This window comes from Orbicella faveolata, unplaced genomic scaffold (genome assembly GCF_042242905.1).
Source record: "Orbicella faveolata isolate gen_17 unplaced genomic scaffold, um_ofav_v1 contig_24, whole genome shotgun sequence".
NCBI classification, from domain to species: Eukaryota; Metazoa; Cnidaria; class Anthozoa; order Scleractinia; family Merulinidae; genus Orbicella; species Orbicella faveolata.
This window is the reverse complement of record NW_028301552.1, coordinates 30,441,604-30,460,590: the sequence shown is the minus strand read 5'-3', so window position 1 is coordinate 30,460,590 and position 18,987 is coordinate 30,441,604. Positions and strand designations below refer to the sequence as shown.

Genomic DNA, 18,987 nt, shown 5'->3' with positions numbered 1-18,987 from the left:
AGCAATGCTTTCAGTCTCTGAATGATACGGAAACTGCGATTAGTACTGGCAATGTGGACCAGCCTGGTCCGAGTGCGACTTTAGTTTTAGGTTTTATGCAGGATGCCTGAAGGCGTTACTCGTAATCAGTTTGTTCCCCCGGGGGAGGTACTTTGAGAATTTCTGGGTGGGGATGTGCCGCTGGGACCATGGAACCCTTAGCCTATACCAGAGCTAGTTCAGCTGAATTTTGCTACCCTATGCTAGAGTAAACTCCCCAAATCCCCCATCTATCGACACTGTTGAGGCTGATTTGCGTTAATATAAACTTGCTGATTTGATTTTTTTTTATATTTTTGAGTGGCAATTCCTGGTTTCCTTAGTCTAGATAAAATCTTCAACCAACTAGTCAGTTTTGTGAAAAATGATACCCTATTCTAGACCCAAACGCTCTGATTTATATACCCTATCCTAGAGTAAACTGCTTGAAAACCATACCCTTCACAACGGCACATACCTATATAGCCCGTATATGGCAGTGCACCCCCCCCCCGGGTTTGTTCCATTCGTTATGCACGACGTACAATCTGCTTTCCATAGATTCCGTCAAGTCATGTAGTTTCATCGTGAATTGGGTGCGCAGCTTTGACGTGGAGTGGATTAAGGTACCGTATATCTCTCATTTGATGTCTCATAAAGACAAATTAGCGGTAAATTGCTCTTTTTCCCGACTTTCTTGACGTTAATTTACACCATGGTTAAGAGGTTCGGAGTTAATCAAGTGATCAATAAACAACTACTCTTTACACTTGTTGGCGTTCTTCCAATCCGTAGATACACGTACTGACTCCTTTGTAGTTATCGTATCTTGTTTAACAATTTGATCAAATTTAGAGACAACATGAAAAAGAATGGAACTTCATAATCAACTAATACTGCGTAATGCAGGTTTAGGAATGCTTTCCACGGCCAATGAATTCCATTCAAACGTCTCCAGTTTTGGCAGTGCCTTGAAGAGAAGGAGATTCCGAATTCATAAAGATGGCAAACGAAAACTGAGCTAAAGTCAACCTTGACAGTCCGGTTGTTCAAAAGAGGGTTAAATAAACCTTGGATTAGAGTTAATCAGTAGAATTCTCTAACCAAGGTGAAACCTTGTTGAAAGCAGGGTTTGTGCGTTGGTTCGTTATTCTTGGCTAACTCGAGAAATGTCAGAAATCAAATTTCAGAGAAATTAGTTCGCGATTTTCAGATTTCCATACACGCACTTTAATTACTTGCGCAATCATAATTTGGCGCCATTTCAAAATCGAAAATTGTAGAGTACCTTTTCTCGACGCCTAATTTTAAGATCTCTTTTTCTGGAAAGTTGTTTGTTATGTCTCACAAAACAATTGATAGCATGCATACATTTATTCATCGGGTAAAATGTTTATAATATTCCGTGTTGACGAATTTGGAGACGACGACTTACTGAGAGCCTGTCTAAGTTTTATGCAGGCTGCCCGAAGGCGTTACGCGTAATCGATTGGTTCCATTCATGTGCAACGCTTCTTGAAATGCACTCCGACACATAGATTCCCATAAAATAATTTAGTTTTATCGTCAATTGAGCGCACAATTTTTACCTAGAGTCCAGAAAGGTACTGTTTGTTCCTCATTTGATGTCTCTTGAAAAATTAGCGAGCAATTGTCCTTTTTTGAGGGTTCCCTTTGGTTTGTAGCATGTTTGCGGAGTTAATCAACTGATAAGACAATACTTATTGTTTATAGTCTGCTTTCAATGTTGGCGTTGTTACAGAATCAGTAGTTTCTCAATCTTGTTTCAATGTATGTATTAGTGACAATTAATTTGAAAAACACTGGTAACTTGATAATCACCAAGCGCTGTGGAATGCATGCTTTCCAATGCTGATGTTACAACATTGAGACTTCGTCTATTTTTCCATCAGTTGTGTCGAGTTCGAGGAGGAGCAAAATTCGAATTCACAAAGTTGGTAAGCAAGAACTGATCAAAAGTATAGTTTAACAAGGTAAGCTTTGCAAAATTAGCTATCTGTTTTATTTAGCGGGTAGTAAGTTTTCCCTTACTGAAGCACTTTCACTTTTGCTTTTCCATACTTATAATACAATGTACAAAAAGCCAGCCCGGTGGGTTGCAGAGATTTGAATCGAGAATAGCTTATTAAAAAGCGCATAAGTCGGGGCACAAACCTATTATTTCGGACTTTTGTAACGCTGACATGGTCAGTAATGAAATGTGTATAAAATTAAGGAATAGTGAAAATGGACAAGAAATGCAGCTCATTTAACTATGAACAAAAGGAAATTTAATATTTAGTAATGAATGTCATCTATTTCTAGTGATGATTTTTCACATTCGCCAAGAGATATTTTACGCACTTTGTATTAAGCTACCGAAAGTCAAGAAAGTGGCGTCAGACCGCCAATTACGAGACTTCAGAAAATTATTCACACATTTGACAACTTCCTCTGGCTCACATATTGAGTTGGGTCGACCTCTTTCTGTAGGTGCATTGAGAGCGCCGTCCGTTGCAAACTGAAATATACGAACATGCAGTTTTAAGCTTCTTTTCGAGATTAGTGTGGAAATTGAATACAGTATACGGTAATTTCAATTTCGAATCTAGATCACTTAAAGAATGCTGAATTGTCTTGTTCGGACCATTGTAATTATATGCAGCCATATTTGTGGGAGGCCCATTGTTTCACTGGGTATAATAAGTGCTGTAAGGTATCCAGCAGTGACCAAACATCCCTTCGAGTGGGAATAGCAATGCTTCCAGTTAATGAATGATACGGAAACTATGATTGTGGACCAATTTGGTCCTTGTGCGACTTTAGTTTTAGGTTTTATATAGGATGTCCGAAGGCGTTACGTGATCAGTTTGTTCCATTCTCTCGAATTTCCTGTGAACCGTTTCTGAGAATGCACGCCGACGCATATTCCGCTTTCCATAAATTCACCGACATTGCGTCATTCAGTTTAATCGTATTAATCTAGCGACAGAGTTTTTGCCAGGAGCCGATCAAGTCGATCAAGGTACTGCATGTCGCTCAGTTGATGTCTCTTTGAGGTAAATCAACAGGCAATTGTACTTTTGCAGGGTTTCTTTATGTTTATACCTTGTTTAAGAGATGAGGAGTTAATCAACTGATCATTGAACAATCTAATGTTTACGGTCTGTTTTCAATGCTTGCGTTCTTTATCATCTTGCTGTGAATGTATGTTGTCGAATTCTCTGTGGTTATCATGTGCAGTTTAATACTTTGATCAAGTTGAGTGACAATGAACTTGAAACAGACTTGTGACTTCTCATAATTAATAGACCAACACTTATTGTGGAATGCGTCTATTGTGGAATGATTGCCATTACTGATATTATAGAGACTTTGCCAGTTGTTCAAAAGTCGTCATGAATTCGAGGAGAAGCAAAATTCGAATTCACAAAGCTAGAAAACTGGAAAATTTGGAAGGTTCTCAATTTACTTTATCAGGCGGATAGCATGGGTTGTAAGGTTTAACGCCAACCGAAGCACTTTCACTTTTGATTTTCTCATAATTATAATACATTGTTAAAAGAAGCATTCTGTGGATCTTGTGTTCTTGTGTTCTTGTATCGAGCCTGGCTGGTTAAAACGCTCACATGCAAGTCTTTAGCAGAGATCTATTATTTCGGACTTTTGTAACACTGATATAGCCCGTTGGAAAATGTGTATAAATTTGTAATGCCCAAGAAATGCATGCTCATTTAACCATGTTTAGTAATGAATGTCATATCTATTTCTCGTGATGATTTTTCACATTCTCCAAGAGAGACCTTATGCACTTTGTAGTAAGCTAAGGAAAGTCAAGAAAGTGGCAGAAGACCGTCAATTACGAGAATTCAGAAAATTACACAAAAATTTGATAACTTTCTTTGACTCTCATATTGAATTGGGTCGACTCTTTTCTGTAGTTGCATTGAGAAGAGCGTCCGTTGCAAATTAAAACATACCAACATCCAGTTCTAAGCTTTTTTTCGAGTTTTTCGATAGTAACGTGCACAACTGAACACATGCAGTATTCGGAAATTTGTTTGAACAATGCTGAGTTGTTTTGATGTGTCAGACCGTTGCAATTATCTAGACATGTTTGTGCGGCGCACTTCGAAAGTAGTTTAGATTATGGAGAATATAAAGAATATTCAGGTTAATTTGACCTATATTCGTTTTAAGAGTATTGAGGTGACGTTTGCAGTAAACAAGCAAAGATGTTAAATCCGTCACTGGTAGTGACAGGACCATTAAAGTATTGTTCAGGGTTTCTGATCAATCTGCGTGTCTAGATTTTTTGGCTGCGAGTCGAGAAAATGATAGCCTTCTTCAGACTATATACAACCTTCACCGTCCGGTTGTGCAAAAGAGGGTTTAATTAACCTTGGATTAGAGCTAATCTGTAGAAATCTCAAACCTAGGGTGAAATTTCGTTGTTCAAAGCAGGGTTTGTGGGTCGGTTTGTTATCCTTGGCTAACTCGTGATATTAGCTTTCTGCGAGGTTAAGCTGGTGCCAGAGTGAAACGCACGCGTTTGATACCTTTCCTTAACTGAAATATTAATACTTTGTTACTGGCTGTGAGGCCCAAATCCTCCATGCCAGCAACCAAAAACTTCCCTTATATGCTGGTTACCTGTTGCTCATTATGCCAGAAATATCAGAATCAAATTTCAAAGAAATCAGTCCTCATTTTTCAGATTTGTATACACGCACTTGAATTACTTGCGTCATCAATATTGGACACTTTTTCAAAATCGAAAATTGTAAAGTAACTTTTTTCCGCCTCATTTTAAGATCTCTTTTTTCTGGGTTGTATTTTGGCTATGTCTCTCAAAACAATTGCGTGAATACATTTATTTATCAGATAAAATGTTCATAATTTCCTGTGTTGACGCAAGTTTTTCGCAGGCTGCTCTAAGGCGTTGCGCGGGGTCAGTGGGTTCCATGCACCAATCTTGTTCAACATTTCTTGAAATGCATTCCGACGCATTGATTCCCATAAACGCATTCAGTTTTATCGTCTCTTGAGCGCACAATTTTCACCTGAGGCCGATAAAGGTACTGCTTGTTGCTCAGTTGATGTTTTTGAAAAATTAGCGGAAAATTGTCATTTTTTTTTGCCGGTTTCCTTACGTTTATAGCACGTTTGCGGAGTTAATCATCTGATTAGTCAACACTTACTGTTTATAGTCTGCGTCGATGTTGACGTTATTTTGTCAATCTTGTTTTAAATGTATGTTATTGAATTCTCTGAAGTTATCGCATATAGTTTGATCAAGATTAGTGTCAATTAATTTGCAAAAGACTGTTAACTTCATAATCGCCAAACGCGGTGGAATGCATGCTTTCCACGACTGATATTACAACATTGAGACTTCGCCAGTTTTTCCATCAGTTGTGTTGAATTCGAGGGATAGCAAAATTCGAATCCTTAAAGTTGGTAATCGAGAACTGAGCAAAAGTTTAGTTTAACAAGATAAGCTGTGGAAAGTTGTCTATCTATTTTATTAAGCGGGTAGTGAGTTTTCCCTTTCAGAAGCACTTTCACTTTTGATTTTACTTAGTTCTGATTAACCGAGCTGGAGGTCTGTATGGGAGAATCTTGACCGAGGTCGTGAGTACAGACCGAACGCAGTGAGGTCTGTACACAAGACCGAGGTCAAGATTCTCCCATACAGACCGACTTAGCTCGGTTAATAAGATGTTTATTATATGGCAAAGGAAAAGACTTTAATAGCTGGTTTTCACATGACGTCACTAAAATTCGAACTACAAAACTATTGATCTTCTTGAGATTTTACTTTAATGATGTATAAGAGCAGCTGAAAACTAATATTCATACAAATTTTCGCTCCAAATGGGTTCTTGGTTTTGTGATACAGTACGCTTGAATTTCTAAGCTTTTGCGTGACGCGGCATTTACATGACGGCCTAGAGAGCTGTCATGATGCTTAAAAAAGTGACTAATTTCGGGGAACTTGGCTATCTGAACAGTTCATGTCTTAGAAAAAGTATTATTTTAAAGTTTTAGACGGTTCCTTGAACTCTTTTGTAGCAAAACTCAGTGACAGATGTTTCTGTTAGTTTCCGGCCGCCATGTTGGTGCCCATACGGATGGGCACCAGCATGGCGTCTCCATACAAATCTCTATAAATTTGGGTAAAAAAATTCTCCGCGTATCTCGCATAAGAAAAATTGCTGTGACCAGAATTTTGGCGAGAGTCTTTGCATATTTACCTTCTTTCATTTCCCAGATTCTGGACTTATTCTATTGACCGGTTTTGATTTTTATTTTGATCTATTTTGAATTGCGTGACACTGAAAACCAGCAATTCGTTTAATGTAACTGGTTTCCTGACATTTTGATTGCGAACGGCGATGAACTTAACTTAAACCTGCCGAAGTTAGACTGTTCACAGTCCCCTATTTTTCCGTGAGATCGTGGATGTCGATCGTTGAGTTCGACGGGCCGCCATCTTGGTCTCTTGATGCGAGCGAAACTGGGGAGAGTACAAAATGCCCGTGGGTAGGGGTGGTGGAGGGCACGGCTGGCGGAAAAAATAGGGAGACTGTAACAGCTTCACTCTGTCTCATGTTCAAGGGGTGCGGCCGCCAGTTTGGCGCCTCCGGTAGTCAAATCAATTAACAATCTCCTCCCCTGAGAAAAAACCTGTCAAATCAGGGATGATGATATGATTATACGAGAGTTGATGACGAAAATGAACGTCAACAGAACCATAGTGGCTTACCCGACCGTGAGAAGTGAAATCAGGACCTTCAACATGCAAGGGAACCAGCAAAGATACGAGTGCAACAATTTATTTCAAGGCAGAATTCCTAACAGAGTCATCGTTGGGCTTGTGCTTTCAGAAGCCTTCAATGGTACTGTGGCACATGACCCATTCTGTTTTCAAAAGTTTGGTGTGAGTAACATCAGGCAACTGGTCAGAGGAGAAGAGTACCCTTACGAGACCCTGGAGCTAGTGCACAACGACGGTACCCAAGATCTGAGAGGTTACTATCGATTCTTACAAGCCACAGGATGTTTGTGCAAACATCAAGGTAACATGGTCAGAAGCAAAGACTGGGGTCAAGGCAAGAATTGCACACTGTTTGTATTTGACAATGCAGCCAACGGATGTTTGGACAGTCCGGTGTTGAACCCCAAGCAGTCGTGCTGAACTTCGGTGTCGCACCAGGTAACAACATCACAGTCATCTTGTACGGAGAGTTTGAAAAACTCTTGGAAATAGACAAGAACAAAGCCGTGTTGTACGACATTTACCAACGCTAATGGAAAAAGTACCTCTGAATAACGTGCAACTGGATCATTTGGCGAAAGCGGATGCCATTTTGAAACCTTACTTTTACGGGACGGTGGCTTGTGATCGATTACCACGTCGACCGATCAAGAAAGAACCTCGTGGGTACATTGTAAACACAGATCCACATGATAGACCGGGCCGACACTGGCTTTGCAAGACTGGTTAAAAAGTCAATGGAAACATGTCAATTACAATGGACAGTCTATGCAATCGATTTACAGTAAAAGCTGTGGTGATTACGTCTTGTTCTATTTAAGAGACAGAGCGAGAGGTCAAAGCATGAACGAGTTCTTGAGGCGTTTCTCGAAACATGATTATGTAGACAACGATCACAAAATAGGCCAGATGTGAGATATTTAGTGTAATGATCGTTGGTTTGACATTAAAATACGATTGAAAACGTTCATTTTCCGTGTGATGATTTTGTAGTACAATGGTTAGTATTCTCGACTGTCACTCGAGAGATCAGGGCTCCATTCCCAGTTGGGTGGAATTTTTCCTTTCCATGCGGTATCAAAAGTAGCATGCCCATGCGCGTTTGGTCATTTGGACTCATGGAACGACGCAAGTCTTTTCGATTTCACACCCCTTCCAGTCTGTTGGTGGTGGGTCCTTCAGGGTGTGGCAAGACTGTGTTTACCACCAAAGTTTACTGAACAACCTCGATTTGTCTCATACCCCACCCTCCCAAATACATTATTGTTACGGAGTGTGGCAAGACGGGTTTCAGCCCATGAAAGAACAGGGGGTCAAGTTTCACGAAGGCATTCCCGACACAGATCAACTGAAAACGTGGTTTCCTAAAGGCGGATGACTCGTGTTGGACGATCTAATGGCTGAAGGAGGGAACGATAAACGAGTGTTGGATCTGTTCACCAAACATTCTCACCATCAGAACGTCACCGTGCTCTACTTGTGCCAAGACGTGTTTCCGCCGGGGAAATATGCCAAGAGTATTTCCAGAAACGCCCACTATGTCGTAGCCTTCAAGAATCCACGAGATCAATTAGGCATGAGAAATTTACTATTACAGGCATTTCCCACCCAATGGCAAGTTTTACAAGACACGTTTCAACGTTTGACAGAACGTCCGTTCGGATACATGGTCTTGGATTTACATCCACGCAGTTCGGACGATCAAAGGATTCTCAGCCACCTTTTAAAGGACGAAGGATGTATGAGATGTCACAAATTCATCGAGACATCATGATGAGTTCTTCCCAAGATTCATTCACTACCGTATCTCTAATGAACGGATCCAAGAAAAGCGCCCAGTTGGTAAACAAAGATTTGTTGTACCGATTGGATGGGCAAACTCTATCATCTGGCTGACATCGCCTCAGGAGAGAAGATTCATTACTATGATTTTACATCTCTCTATCCGTTCATTAATAAGAATGCTGAGTATCCTGTCGGCCACCCTGAAATTATATTTCAGCCGGAAGACACAGACATCCAAAATTACTTCGGGATTGCCAAGGTCACAATCTTACCTCCAGAAAAACTGTTTCATCCAGTACTTCCGCTGCGTGAAAATGGTAAACTAACATTCCCGCTATGTAGACCCTGTGTACAAGAAGAGATGGAAAAACCAATGCTACAACGGTCCTGGGTTTGTAGTCACAGCGACAGTGAAAGACAAATTACAGGTACATGGTGTACCCCCGAACTGAACAAAGCCGTTGAGAAGGGCTACAAAATAACTTACATTCACGAAGTGTGGCATTTTTCTGAAACGAGGAAAGGTCTCTTTAAAGACTATGTGAATACATGGTTAAAGATTAAAGAGGAGGCAAGCGGCTGGCCAGCTCATGTAGACGATGATCCCGTCAAACAGCAAGAACATCTGAGATCCTACAAAGCGAAAGAGGGCATCGAACTCAACCGCAACAACATTGAAAAGAATCCCGGCAAACGTAGCCTTGCAAAAATGATGTTAAATTCCATGTGGGGGAAGTTTGGCCAGCGCACCAACAAAACTCAAATCAAAGAGTTCGGGGATCCTATGAGGTTCAGTGCATTCCATGAAAGTGATGCAAATGACATTTGCTACGTGAGTGTATTGTCTGAAGACATCGTTGAAATTCACTATAAACCGAAATCGAATGACGAACCTGTCTCACCAAACCTCAACATTTTCATCGCTTGTTTCACGACATGTTGGGCTCGACTTCGTTTGTATGCAGCTCTGGACATGCTACAAGAACGAGTACAGTACACAGACAACGACAGCGTTATTTTTTCCAGTTTACCTCATGAAAACAATCCTCCCCTTGACGACTTTCTCGGTGATTTCAAGGACGAGTTGGGAGAAGACGACTTCATCACTGAATTTGCGTCCGCGGGACCGAAAAATTATGGTTACCTCACGAAGAAAGAAAGAGAAGAATGCAAAGTGAGGGGAATCTCTTTAAACAGTGAAGGTAGCAAGCAGTGAAATTATCAAGTGTTGCAGCAAAATGTTTTAGACGAAATTCAACGCCCTCTCGAGAAAACGCGACAAACTGATATTTACAAGCCTTATCACATCGTCCGAAACTCCAAAGAGTACTCACTGACCACAGTCTCTCAGACGAAAAAGTATCAGCTTGTGTACGAAAAACGAGTGATAGATCCCTACACCTTCAAAACATATCCCAATGGCTATGAAAGAATAACAAATGAGGACGTGGACATGATTGAACTGTTGTGCCATTTGTAAACACTTTTGTAAATAGTTTCATTCATAAGGTGAGCGCAATCCACTAGGGAGTTGCACACGGCTCTGTCCTGTAATTTTAGGGAAACATTTGATATTAAAGTTAATGGTTAACTTTAAAATTGCGTGATTACTTTGTTTATCTTAGAAACCAGGCTTTTTACTCGGTCAACACGGAAACGAGATTAATGACGTCAAAGGGGGCGGGGCTTCTGGTTACCATGGATACGTCAAACTCGAGAAAACAATAGAACTCCTTTCCATAACAATACTTTTTCATTTGCATCACACTACCTGTCAAATTCGTACTGGACTAGCCCATACCACTACTGTCCACACCAGCCCTCTGGGTTGCCAGACGCAGACCTGCCTCATCAAAAATATATGTATGTATGTATGTATGTATGTCATCTTAGCGAAGTGAACCGACGAGTGGTCAGCTCAAAGCTTGATTTAGATATTCTCCTCTGTGGTCGGCCTCTGTGGTCGGAGTAGAACAAGTGGGAGCAGTTTAGTCTGTCTAACTTTTACGCTAGTTAGGGCAATCTTGCTGCAAGCGGCAGCAGGCCGTAAGCTTCAATAGCTGTAGTTTCTTTCAAATTCAACTCAGCATTTCGCATTTTCGTCCGCAAGCTTTGAGCTCCTGGTTTCATAATTTCCATTGGAGAAGTGCACGTTTTCATGAGCCGCAATTCGGCCAGATTCCTATGGACTACAAACCTTTGCCTGCCTTTAGATTCTTATTTGAAATTAACTAAAAAGCGAAGTTTGAAGGCATCGTTCTTCTCTCGAAAGTCGCTCGAGATTATTCGCAACTGAAATTTGTTTATTTAATTTTTTATTTATTTATTCCTCCAATTCCTAGCTAATACATAGATATGTAAATATAAGGTAAAGAAAGTAAATAGTAACCGATAGTGCTTTGTAAGGAAGGAGAAAAGCGCATAAAATAGAAATTACATCACTTAAATTGAATTACATTGTATATTGGAAGGAGAGGAGAGGGGCACACCTAGATAAACTAATTTTGTGCCCCTTAAAGTTATGTATAACTTGAGATTATTAATAAAAAGAAAAAGAAAAAAGAAGAGGAAAAATAACAAAATAGCTCAGAAAGTTATAAAGAGATAATGTTTTCATTAGTATTGAGCAAGGTACCAGCGTAAAAGTGCTTTCCTAAACATTTTTTTAGATGTTTTGTCTCTAATGGTTGCGGAATATTACTCCAAAAGAAACTTCCAATAATACTGGGGCAAAATCATCTCCTAAGATTAGTTCGAAATGAAGGTATTGCAACTTGGTTGGATGATGCACTACGGGTACTGTAATTATGTAGTTCAGATACTAATGAAACAGGTAAATTAGGAAACTTATCATGGTGGAAATAATCATCAAAAAGCATACACGTGTTCAGTTTAACAGTATCAGGAAATTTCAGAAAGCCTAAGGATGAGTAGTGTGGAGTTATTGATTCCATTAAAGGAACATCATTTATAACACGAACCGCTTTGTTTTGTAATTTTACGATTTGAGACAATGGAGCGTTATAATTATTTCCCCAAAGTGTACAAGCATAGGTAAGGTAAGGATAAATAAGAGAATAATAGACACTAATAAGAGTTGCTTTTGATAGATAATGTTTCAACTTAACCATTATATTTATATTTTTGCTAATTTTGCCACATATGTAGTCAATATGGTCATGCCAAGTAAGGTGACAATCAATATACATACCAAGATATTTTACACGAAAGGACTTCTCTAAATGAACGTTTGCTACAGTTAGTGGTGGATAAAGATTGTAACTTTCCTTTAGACAGGGCATAAAAATAAGTAACTTAGTTTTTGTCAAATTTAGGGTCAATTTATTACTGCACAACCATTCGTAGACAGCAGGTAAATGATTGTTGATTTCACACAATAGACTGTCAAGGTCATGTCCGGAAGCTGTTGAAGATGTATCATCTGCATATAATCTCGTAGAAAAGAAGGTGGAAGACTTTGGAAGGTCATTAATGAAAATAATAGACAGCAAAGGTCCTAGTATCGATCCTTGAGGCACTCCAGTGGAGATAAAACGTGTGTCATAAAGCTTAGCTGAAGTCCAGTTTGTGATTGACAGCTGTCACTTCGTTAGCCAATCAAATTATTTGAACAATTCTAACAAGGATTGTGATTGGCTTATTTTAGCGTGCTTTATCAGAGAACAGAGCACGGCTGGCGCCACTTTTACTCCTTTGGAAAATAAAGTTTGGTTTGAAAATTCAGCCGAATGTGTGGGGAAATTATTGGATTCTTTATCATAAAACAAATAAAGAAGCCTCGACTGTGCTCTGTTCTGTTGTAAAGCACTTAGGAAGCGGTAGAGCACTCAAGAAGTGGGGAAAAACACTCGACTTCGTCTCGTGTTTTCCCCTACACTTCTTTCGTGTTCTACCGCTTCCTGCGTGCTTTGCAGAAGAACAGAGCACTGTCGAGGCGTCTTTATTTGTTAAACATGCGGTTGATACGAAAACTTCAATATACTTAATGCGCGGAGTCGGAATTTTCAAAATGAATTATAGTGAGCAATCTCACCTTTATCGTCATGTTTTCGCAAGTGACTGCGAAATATTCAAAGGTAAATTTACCACGAGAGTCATGTGCCTGTTTTCTGATAAACAGTAGAATCCAATGGGCTAACTTTATGCATGAGCCGTGAAACCCTCCCTTTAAAGAAGCGATTAGACCTTTACGGACGTCATAGCAAATACTTATTGTAATAATCGACTAATTTTGAAAAACAACATTCGTGGCCTTCAAGTACGCGTGTCCGTATGCAAATACCTTCGTTAAAGAGCCACTATGATCGAATTTTGGGTACCCATCTTTTACAGTTTCGTACACAATAGGTCTTTCCTAGATATCTTGCCAAATTTCAATCTATTACGAACATTAGAACTCACGTTTTTTTTGGACCTTTATTTTCGAGAATTTACAGCCGCCATTTATTTTTCTTACTCCAAATCTTCTACAATACTTGTTATTATAATTTCAACCCGTGTGGTATTTTTGAGAAAATGACGTCATTTCTCCAATTCTCAACCAAGAGTTGGAACAAGGAAAATAAATGGCGGTCGTAAACTCTCGGAAATAAAGGTCCTAAAAACATGAGTTCTAATGCTCGTAATAGATTTAGATTTTGCAAGATGTCTAGGAAAGACCCATTGTGTACGAAGATATTAAAAAATGGTTATCGAGAACTTGATCATAGGGGCACTTGAAAGTTTTTATATCGTTCTTAGTGATGCGGCAAGTCCCTAATATTCAAATTGTGATGACATTCCATCTAAAGCTGTCCACATAAGAGAGTACTACTTGGTACAGTGGTATCTAAACATTTGCGAGGAAAGGTTCAAGCTAGTGAAAAATATATGCCCTGTCTGGGTGCGTTGCAAGGTAATTTATACAATTTAGTCGAAAATACTAGAAACTAATTAATAAGGATTTCATTGCACAATCTTTCGATTCATGCCTACAGTGCATTGACGGCGGTCTTACCACGTTCCGCTTCACGATGATCAGATGTTCAGCCTTACTTTAATAGTAACCATATTGAAAGTGAAGAATGATCATCGCAGTAAATTCTCCAATTTAAGCAATTGGAAAGAAGAAGCCTGAAAAAATCAGGACTTCAACGGGATTCGAACCCGTGTCCTCCGCGAACCCACACGTTGCAAAAAAATCTCTTCAAAACCCCGACTTCGAAGCGATATATCACTTTCGCGTTAATAGCTACCACACATCGGCAGAAGTTAAATCTATTCCTCAACAATCCAGCTTTACTGTGTTAAAAATTTCAGCGAAATCGAACAAAACCAGAATTAATTAGAATTTTTTTGTGACCTCACTCCCTAGACTTGACCTAACAAAGGAAGCAACGGTCGCCCGTAGCAACCGAAAAACACGAACATAACACGATCCGACGTTTCGGCCGAAAAAATCCAGAATTATTGCCTGAGAGCTTAAACTTGAATGGGAACATCTTTTTCAAACTTTTTCAACTGATTTAGACGAAAGAATGGCCTCGGCGGGCTACAAAAAGGCCAAGAGTCTAATACTCTTTTGTTCGCATTCAAGCCGCATTGAAGACAATATAACCTTGCTTTTCCGTTTTCACGCACACGTGTTTCATAACAACAAGACCTATCCCATAATACTTGTTACAGGCAGCCACAGGTAGCCCAGCAGACACTACAACCCCTCTTTTCCTTGGATTAAAGTACTAATTAACTGGTTAACAAATTTCAACATGACTGGAATAACTCTGTTTGAACGTTTCGGCCTGGAAAACTCTCAACAAGTTCACTGTTCAGTGTCCCGTTTCTTACTGTTCAAGTTTCAACAGAATTCATAAGCATACTAAGTAACTCAAAGTGTTCCACTCCTAACATCGATAGAGTGCATGAAGTCCAGTAGAGTTAATAATCGAACTAAAGTAACTCCAAGTGTTCTCCTTAATGTCAGTAGAATTTATAATCATTTAAATACTGTGGTGTGCTTCTTTCTCTAGTTGGCCTCAGGGGTAATGCGGGAACCTCTGACTCGGCAGTTCCACCTGTAACACTGTCTCCTGTGCTTTGTTGGTCTGGTCCATCGCTTGCCTTCAGGTACTTCTTCACCTCAGTTACATTTCTCTTGTAGTTAACTCCTTCAGGTGATGTAACTGTGAGTTCGTTGCCATATTTATTGGTGACCTTGTAAGGTGCATCCTCGAAAGTGGTTGACAGCTTATTTTCCTTCCTTTGTTTCACCAGCACTTGGTCGCCAGGAGCTAGACTGTTCTCCTGCGCTGCCCTTCGTTAATCGGCATAGTCGGTTCTCCTCTGTTTCATTTCTGCGTCTCGGTCTCGTGCTTCACTGTCAATGTGTTCACACTTTGTCAGCTCAGGGATCTTTGACCGTATCTCTCTGTTAAACAACAATTTGGCTGGAGAGACTCCAGTGCTGCTATGAGGTGTGGTCCTGTAGGCTGTTAGGAACTTCCTCATCTCTACCTTTAAGTCCTTCTTTTCTGCTTGGGCAATCTTCAAGGTTTTGAGTAGACTTCTGTTTTGGCGTTCTACCTCCCCGTTTGCTTGGGGCCACAAGGGCGTGGAGGTTCTATGCTGTATGCCGTTTGTTTTCAAAAATGTCCAAATTCCTCGGACGTGAATTGTGGTCCATTATCTGTTTTTAGCGACTGCTGGAGACCGTGCGTACAGAATATTCTCTCCAGGCTTCCTATAATGGTGACAGATGTTACAGACTTGAGGATGTCTACTTCAAAGTAACGACTATAGTAGTCTACGACGACGAATACACACTCTCCGGAAGGTAGGGGCCCCATCAAATCTGTTGCTAGATCTTGCCAGGGCTGACTGAGGAACTCAGTATGTTTCAAGGGTTCCGGTGGTGTGGGCAAACCAACCAACATGCAGCCATGGTAGGTCTTGCATTTTGCTTCAACTTGTCTATCAATTCCAGCCCACCAGACCTTGCTGCGGAGTCTCTGTTTTGTCTTTGTCAACGCCTGATGTCTTTCGCGTGCCAGATCTACCACTCTGTCGCGTAATTTTGCTGGGATAAGCAATCTAGTTCCTCTTAGGACTAGCTTGCGTAGAATCGAAAGTTCACTTCTTACGGCTTTATACTGTGGTGGGGCATTGTCCTATTCTCCTGTTGTGATGCATTCTCTTAACTGTGAAATTTCTGGGTCGAGTCTTGACTCTTCTTCAACCTCCTGCACAGACATAGCTGCTGGTGTCGACGTTTCCGCCACAAACCAGATAAACTCTTCTGCATCGTCATTCATGCATACCCCCTTTCCTTCCCAAGACGTGAAAGTGGGTCAGCAATGTTTTGTTTACCAGGTATATACTGCACCTTGAACCTGTATGGCTGCAGTCTCAGGACCCAGCATTCTATCCTTGCTGAATTGCGGTAGTTAGTAGAGTAGATAACCTCAAGGGGCTTGTGGTCAGTCAGCAGGGTGAATTCCACTCCATACAGGTACACGTGAAATCTCTCGCAACCCCAGACAAGTCCGAGTGCCTCTTTCTCTGTCTGAGAGTACCTATGCTCAACATCTTTTAGACTGCTGCTAGCGTATGCGACTACTCGTTCGCATCCTCCTTGAACTTGTGTAAGGATCGCTCCTAAACCCGCAGGGCTGGCATCTGTGATAAGTTTGGTTTCTTCTGCATTGCTGTCGAAATATGCCAGGGTTTCTGCATTGGCTAAGCTGTCTTTCAGAGCATCAAAAGCACCTTGTTGCTCTGTGCCCCACACAAAGGGAGTTTGCTTCCTTGTTAGCTTGTGAAGTGGCTCAGCAATGCGTGCTAAATTGGGGATGAACCTGGCACTAAAGTTCACTAATCCCAGAAAACTTGGTACCTCCTCTGCATTTTGAGGCTCTCTTGCGTCAATGACTGCTTCCACACGCGACTCCGTATGCCCGATCCCTTGGTTGGAAAATAAACATCCCACGAAAGTCAGTTTTGACATGCTGAACGCACACTTGTCCCTGTTCAAAGTAAGCCCCTTTTGTTGAATACGTTCGAAGGTCTTCCTTAACCTGGCATCATGCTCTTTAACAGTACGACCATGAATAATGATGTCGTCATGAATGTTGTAAGCACCTTCCCACCCCTCTAATACTTGTTGGATAGTATGTTGGTAAAGTTCTGGCGCAGAACTGATACCAAACATCAGGCGTTTACACCTGAACAGCCCCTTGTGGGTGATAAATGTGGTGATCTTTCTGGACTGTTCTTCTAATTCAATCTGATGAAAGCCCCATCTTAGATCGAGCTTGCTGAATACCGTGCTCCCATTGAGTTGGTACAGAACATCATCAACTGTGGGTATGGGGTGGCGCTCCCTTACTATGGCCTGGTTAGCTCTCCTCATATCTACACAGAGCCTAATGTCTCCAGAAGGCTTAGGGACTATGACAACGGGACTTACGCAAGGGGTTGACCCCTCAACTGGCTCAATGATATCATGGCTTACAAGTTCTTCTAGTTTCTGCTCAATTTTCTCCCTTAATCCAAATGGTGAGGGTCTCAACTTTTGGGCAATGGGCAGGACTGATTCATCATCATGAAGTTTGGCCTGAAAGTCTCTGAGTTTTCCAACTCCAACAAAAATCCCCTCAAATTTCTTCAGAAAATTCTCCTCACTGACAGAGTTTATCTCGATTTTCAATATTGTCAACAGTTCAGAGGTCTGTCGGCTGAGTATTGGCCTTGCCTTCTCTTCCACAACAACGAAACGTGCAGCACATTGTCTAGCCTTGCATTCCGGGTCTCGTGCGAAGTGGCCTTCCAACCCACATCGGCAGCAATTTCAGTTCCTCTCTTCCTTGTGCCGTAATCAGTTTGCTTATCCTCCAACGCGTGTACACTGTCACCCTTGGAATCATTCTCTATCAATCTTGCTTGACTTTCAGCCGCTTCCGTTGATCTTGCAATCTCTCGCGCCTTTTGGAGTGTAAGCGTTCCGCTTGCTTCCAGCAATTTCTTGCGAAGGTTGTGTGACCTGCATTTGTCGATCAATTGATCACGGATATGTTCCTCCTTGGCTTCTCCAAATTCAGTTCGCAGTTCTCCGACAGCTGAAACAATCTCAGCACGAATTGATCCACTGTTTCTGACTCTTCCTGTTTTGCTTGACGAAACTGGTGCCTTTCAAAAGGAATGTTAACCTGATGTGCAAAATGTGCATCTAGCGACCTCATGGCTTTTGCGTACGCGGAGCCGTTTTCTGGAACCGGTCCTGGGTCGGTCAGGGTGTGGAAAATATCCTGTACGTCTTGCCCAGCGCAGTGAAGGAGCAGTGCCTTTCTCTGGGAATCCTTTTTGACGCCTTTAGCTTCAAGGAAGAACTCGAAGGAACGTTTCCAACGCCGCCATCTTGGACCAACGCTAGTTGGGTTGCCTTTGCAGTCGAACGGACTAATGTTTCCAAATTCGATGTTTACCGCCATTTTCGGCACTTTTCCTCTAGGAGACTATTGACGATTGGTTTTCATCCTCGTCGCCAGTTGTAATACTCTTTCTTGTTCGCATTCAGGCCGCATCGAAGACAATATAACCTTGCTTTTCCATTTTCACGCACACGTGTTTCATAGCAACAAGACCTATCCCATAATACTTGTTACAGGCAGCCACAGGCAGCCCAGCAGACACCACAAAGAGAAAAACAGACTAGGACAGCATAACAAGCCGATAATATTTCACCGCGTGGCTTTCGGCACGAAAACGAAAATACAGCTTACTTCTGCATAAATTCAGCCTTAGAAGCCAGGAACTGGTCCCAAATTACTTTCTGTATCCTTGAAAATGTTTTGACCTCCATCTCCGAAAGATTTTGCCCCAATTTTGAGCAAATAAACATTTCGCCGACGGCGACGGCCATTACGGTGGCTTGCATACTAAATTAGCTAACTTGACAAAACTCTCGCGAGGGGGGATATGACGAAAAGAGCTGAAAAATGGCCTGTAATTGGCTAATGATGAGATCATCCCACTGTCCAAATTTGGCGAAAATCGAATGTAACGCCAATTTTCTGTCGCGCTTTCAATCTGTGGTTACTGGAGTAACCAAAATTGGTGCCGCGGAAGGGATAGAGTGGCTGTCTAGCTTTCTGCACTCCAGATGAATCATCGGAAAGAGAAACAATGATAATATCATAATGGCCCGACAGCATGTTCTGCAGTGTGACTCATTTGCATATGCGATGTTGTTACTAATTTTCGAGAAACTTAATTTTCGCGATTTCATATAGTCCCGCGGAAAAAGGGTTACCACGAAAATTAGCGACGCAAAATTTAATGTCTTGGTGCAAATCAGTTTGACTTTAAAAACGTGAATTCACATGATTTGTGATGTGTCCAAAATTCTT

The 18,987-nt window shown here is 41.1% G+C and overlaps 1 protein-coding gene and 1 pseudogene across 9 annotated transcripts in view; both read left to right on the top strand.

Moving 5' to 3' along the window:
- LOC110052140 (glutathione synthetase-like) overlaps positions 1 to 18,987 on the top strand; it is a 38,976-nt gene that overhangs the window by 2,996 nt on the left and 16,993 nt on the right. For 2 of the 9 annotated variants that reach the window (XM_089292914.1, XM_089292907.1), the window contains exon 5: positions 1,932 to 2,012. The exons of 1 other annotated variant lie outside the window; for it this stretch is intronic. Coding sequence is in view for 1 of the 8 variants with exons in the window: in XM_089292913.1 (XP_089149039.1) it covers positions 13,475 to 13,499 (25 nt within the window). In the remaining 7 variants the exon portion in view is untranslated. Of the gene's footprint in view, positions 1 to 579; positions 645 to 1,338; positions 1,623 to 1,931; positions 2,013 to 2,863; positions 3,078 to 13,300; positions 13,500 to 18,987 lie in introns of those variants that run through there. 6 more of the 9 variants (XM_089292913.1, XM_089292911.1, XM_089292908.1 and 3 more) reach the window with 5 other exon arrangements.
- LOC149111280 (uncharacterized) lies at positions 7,888 to 10,183 on the top strand (annotated as a pseudogene).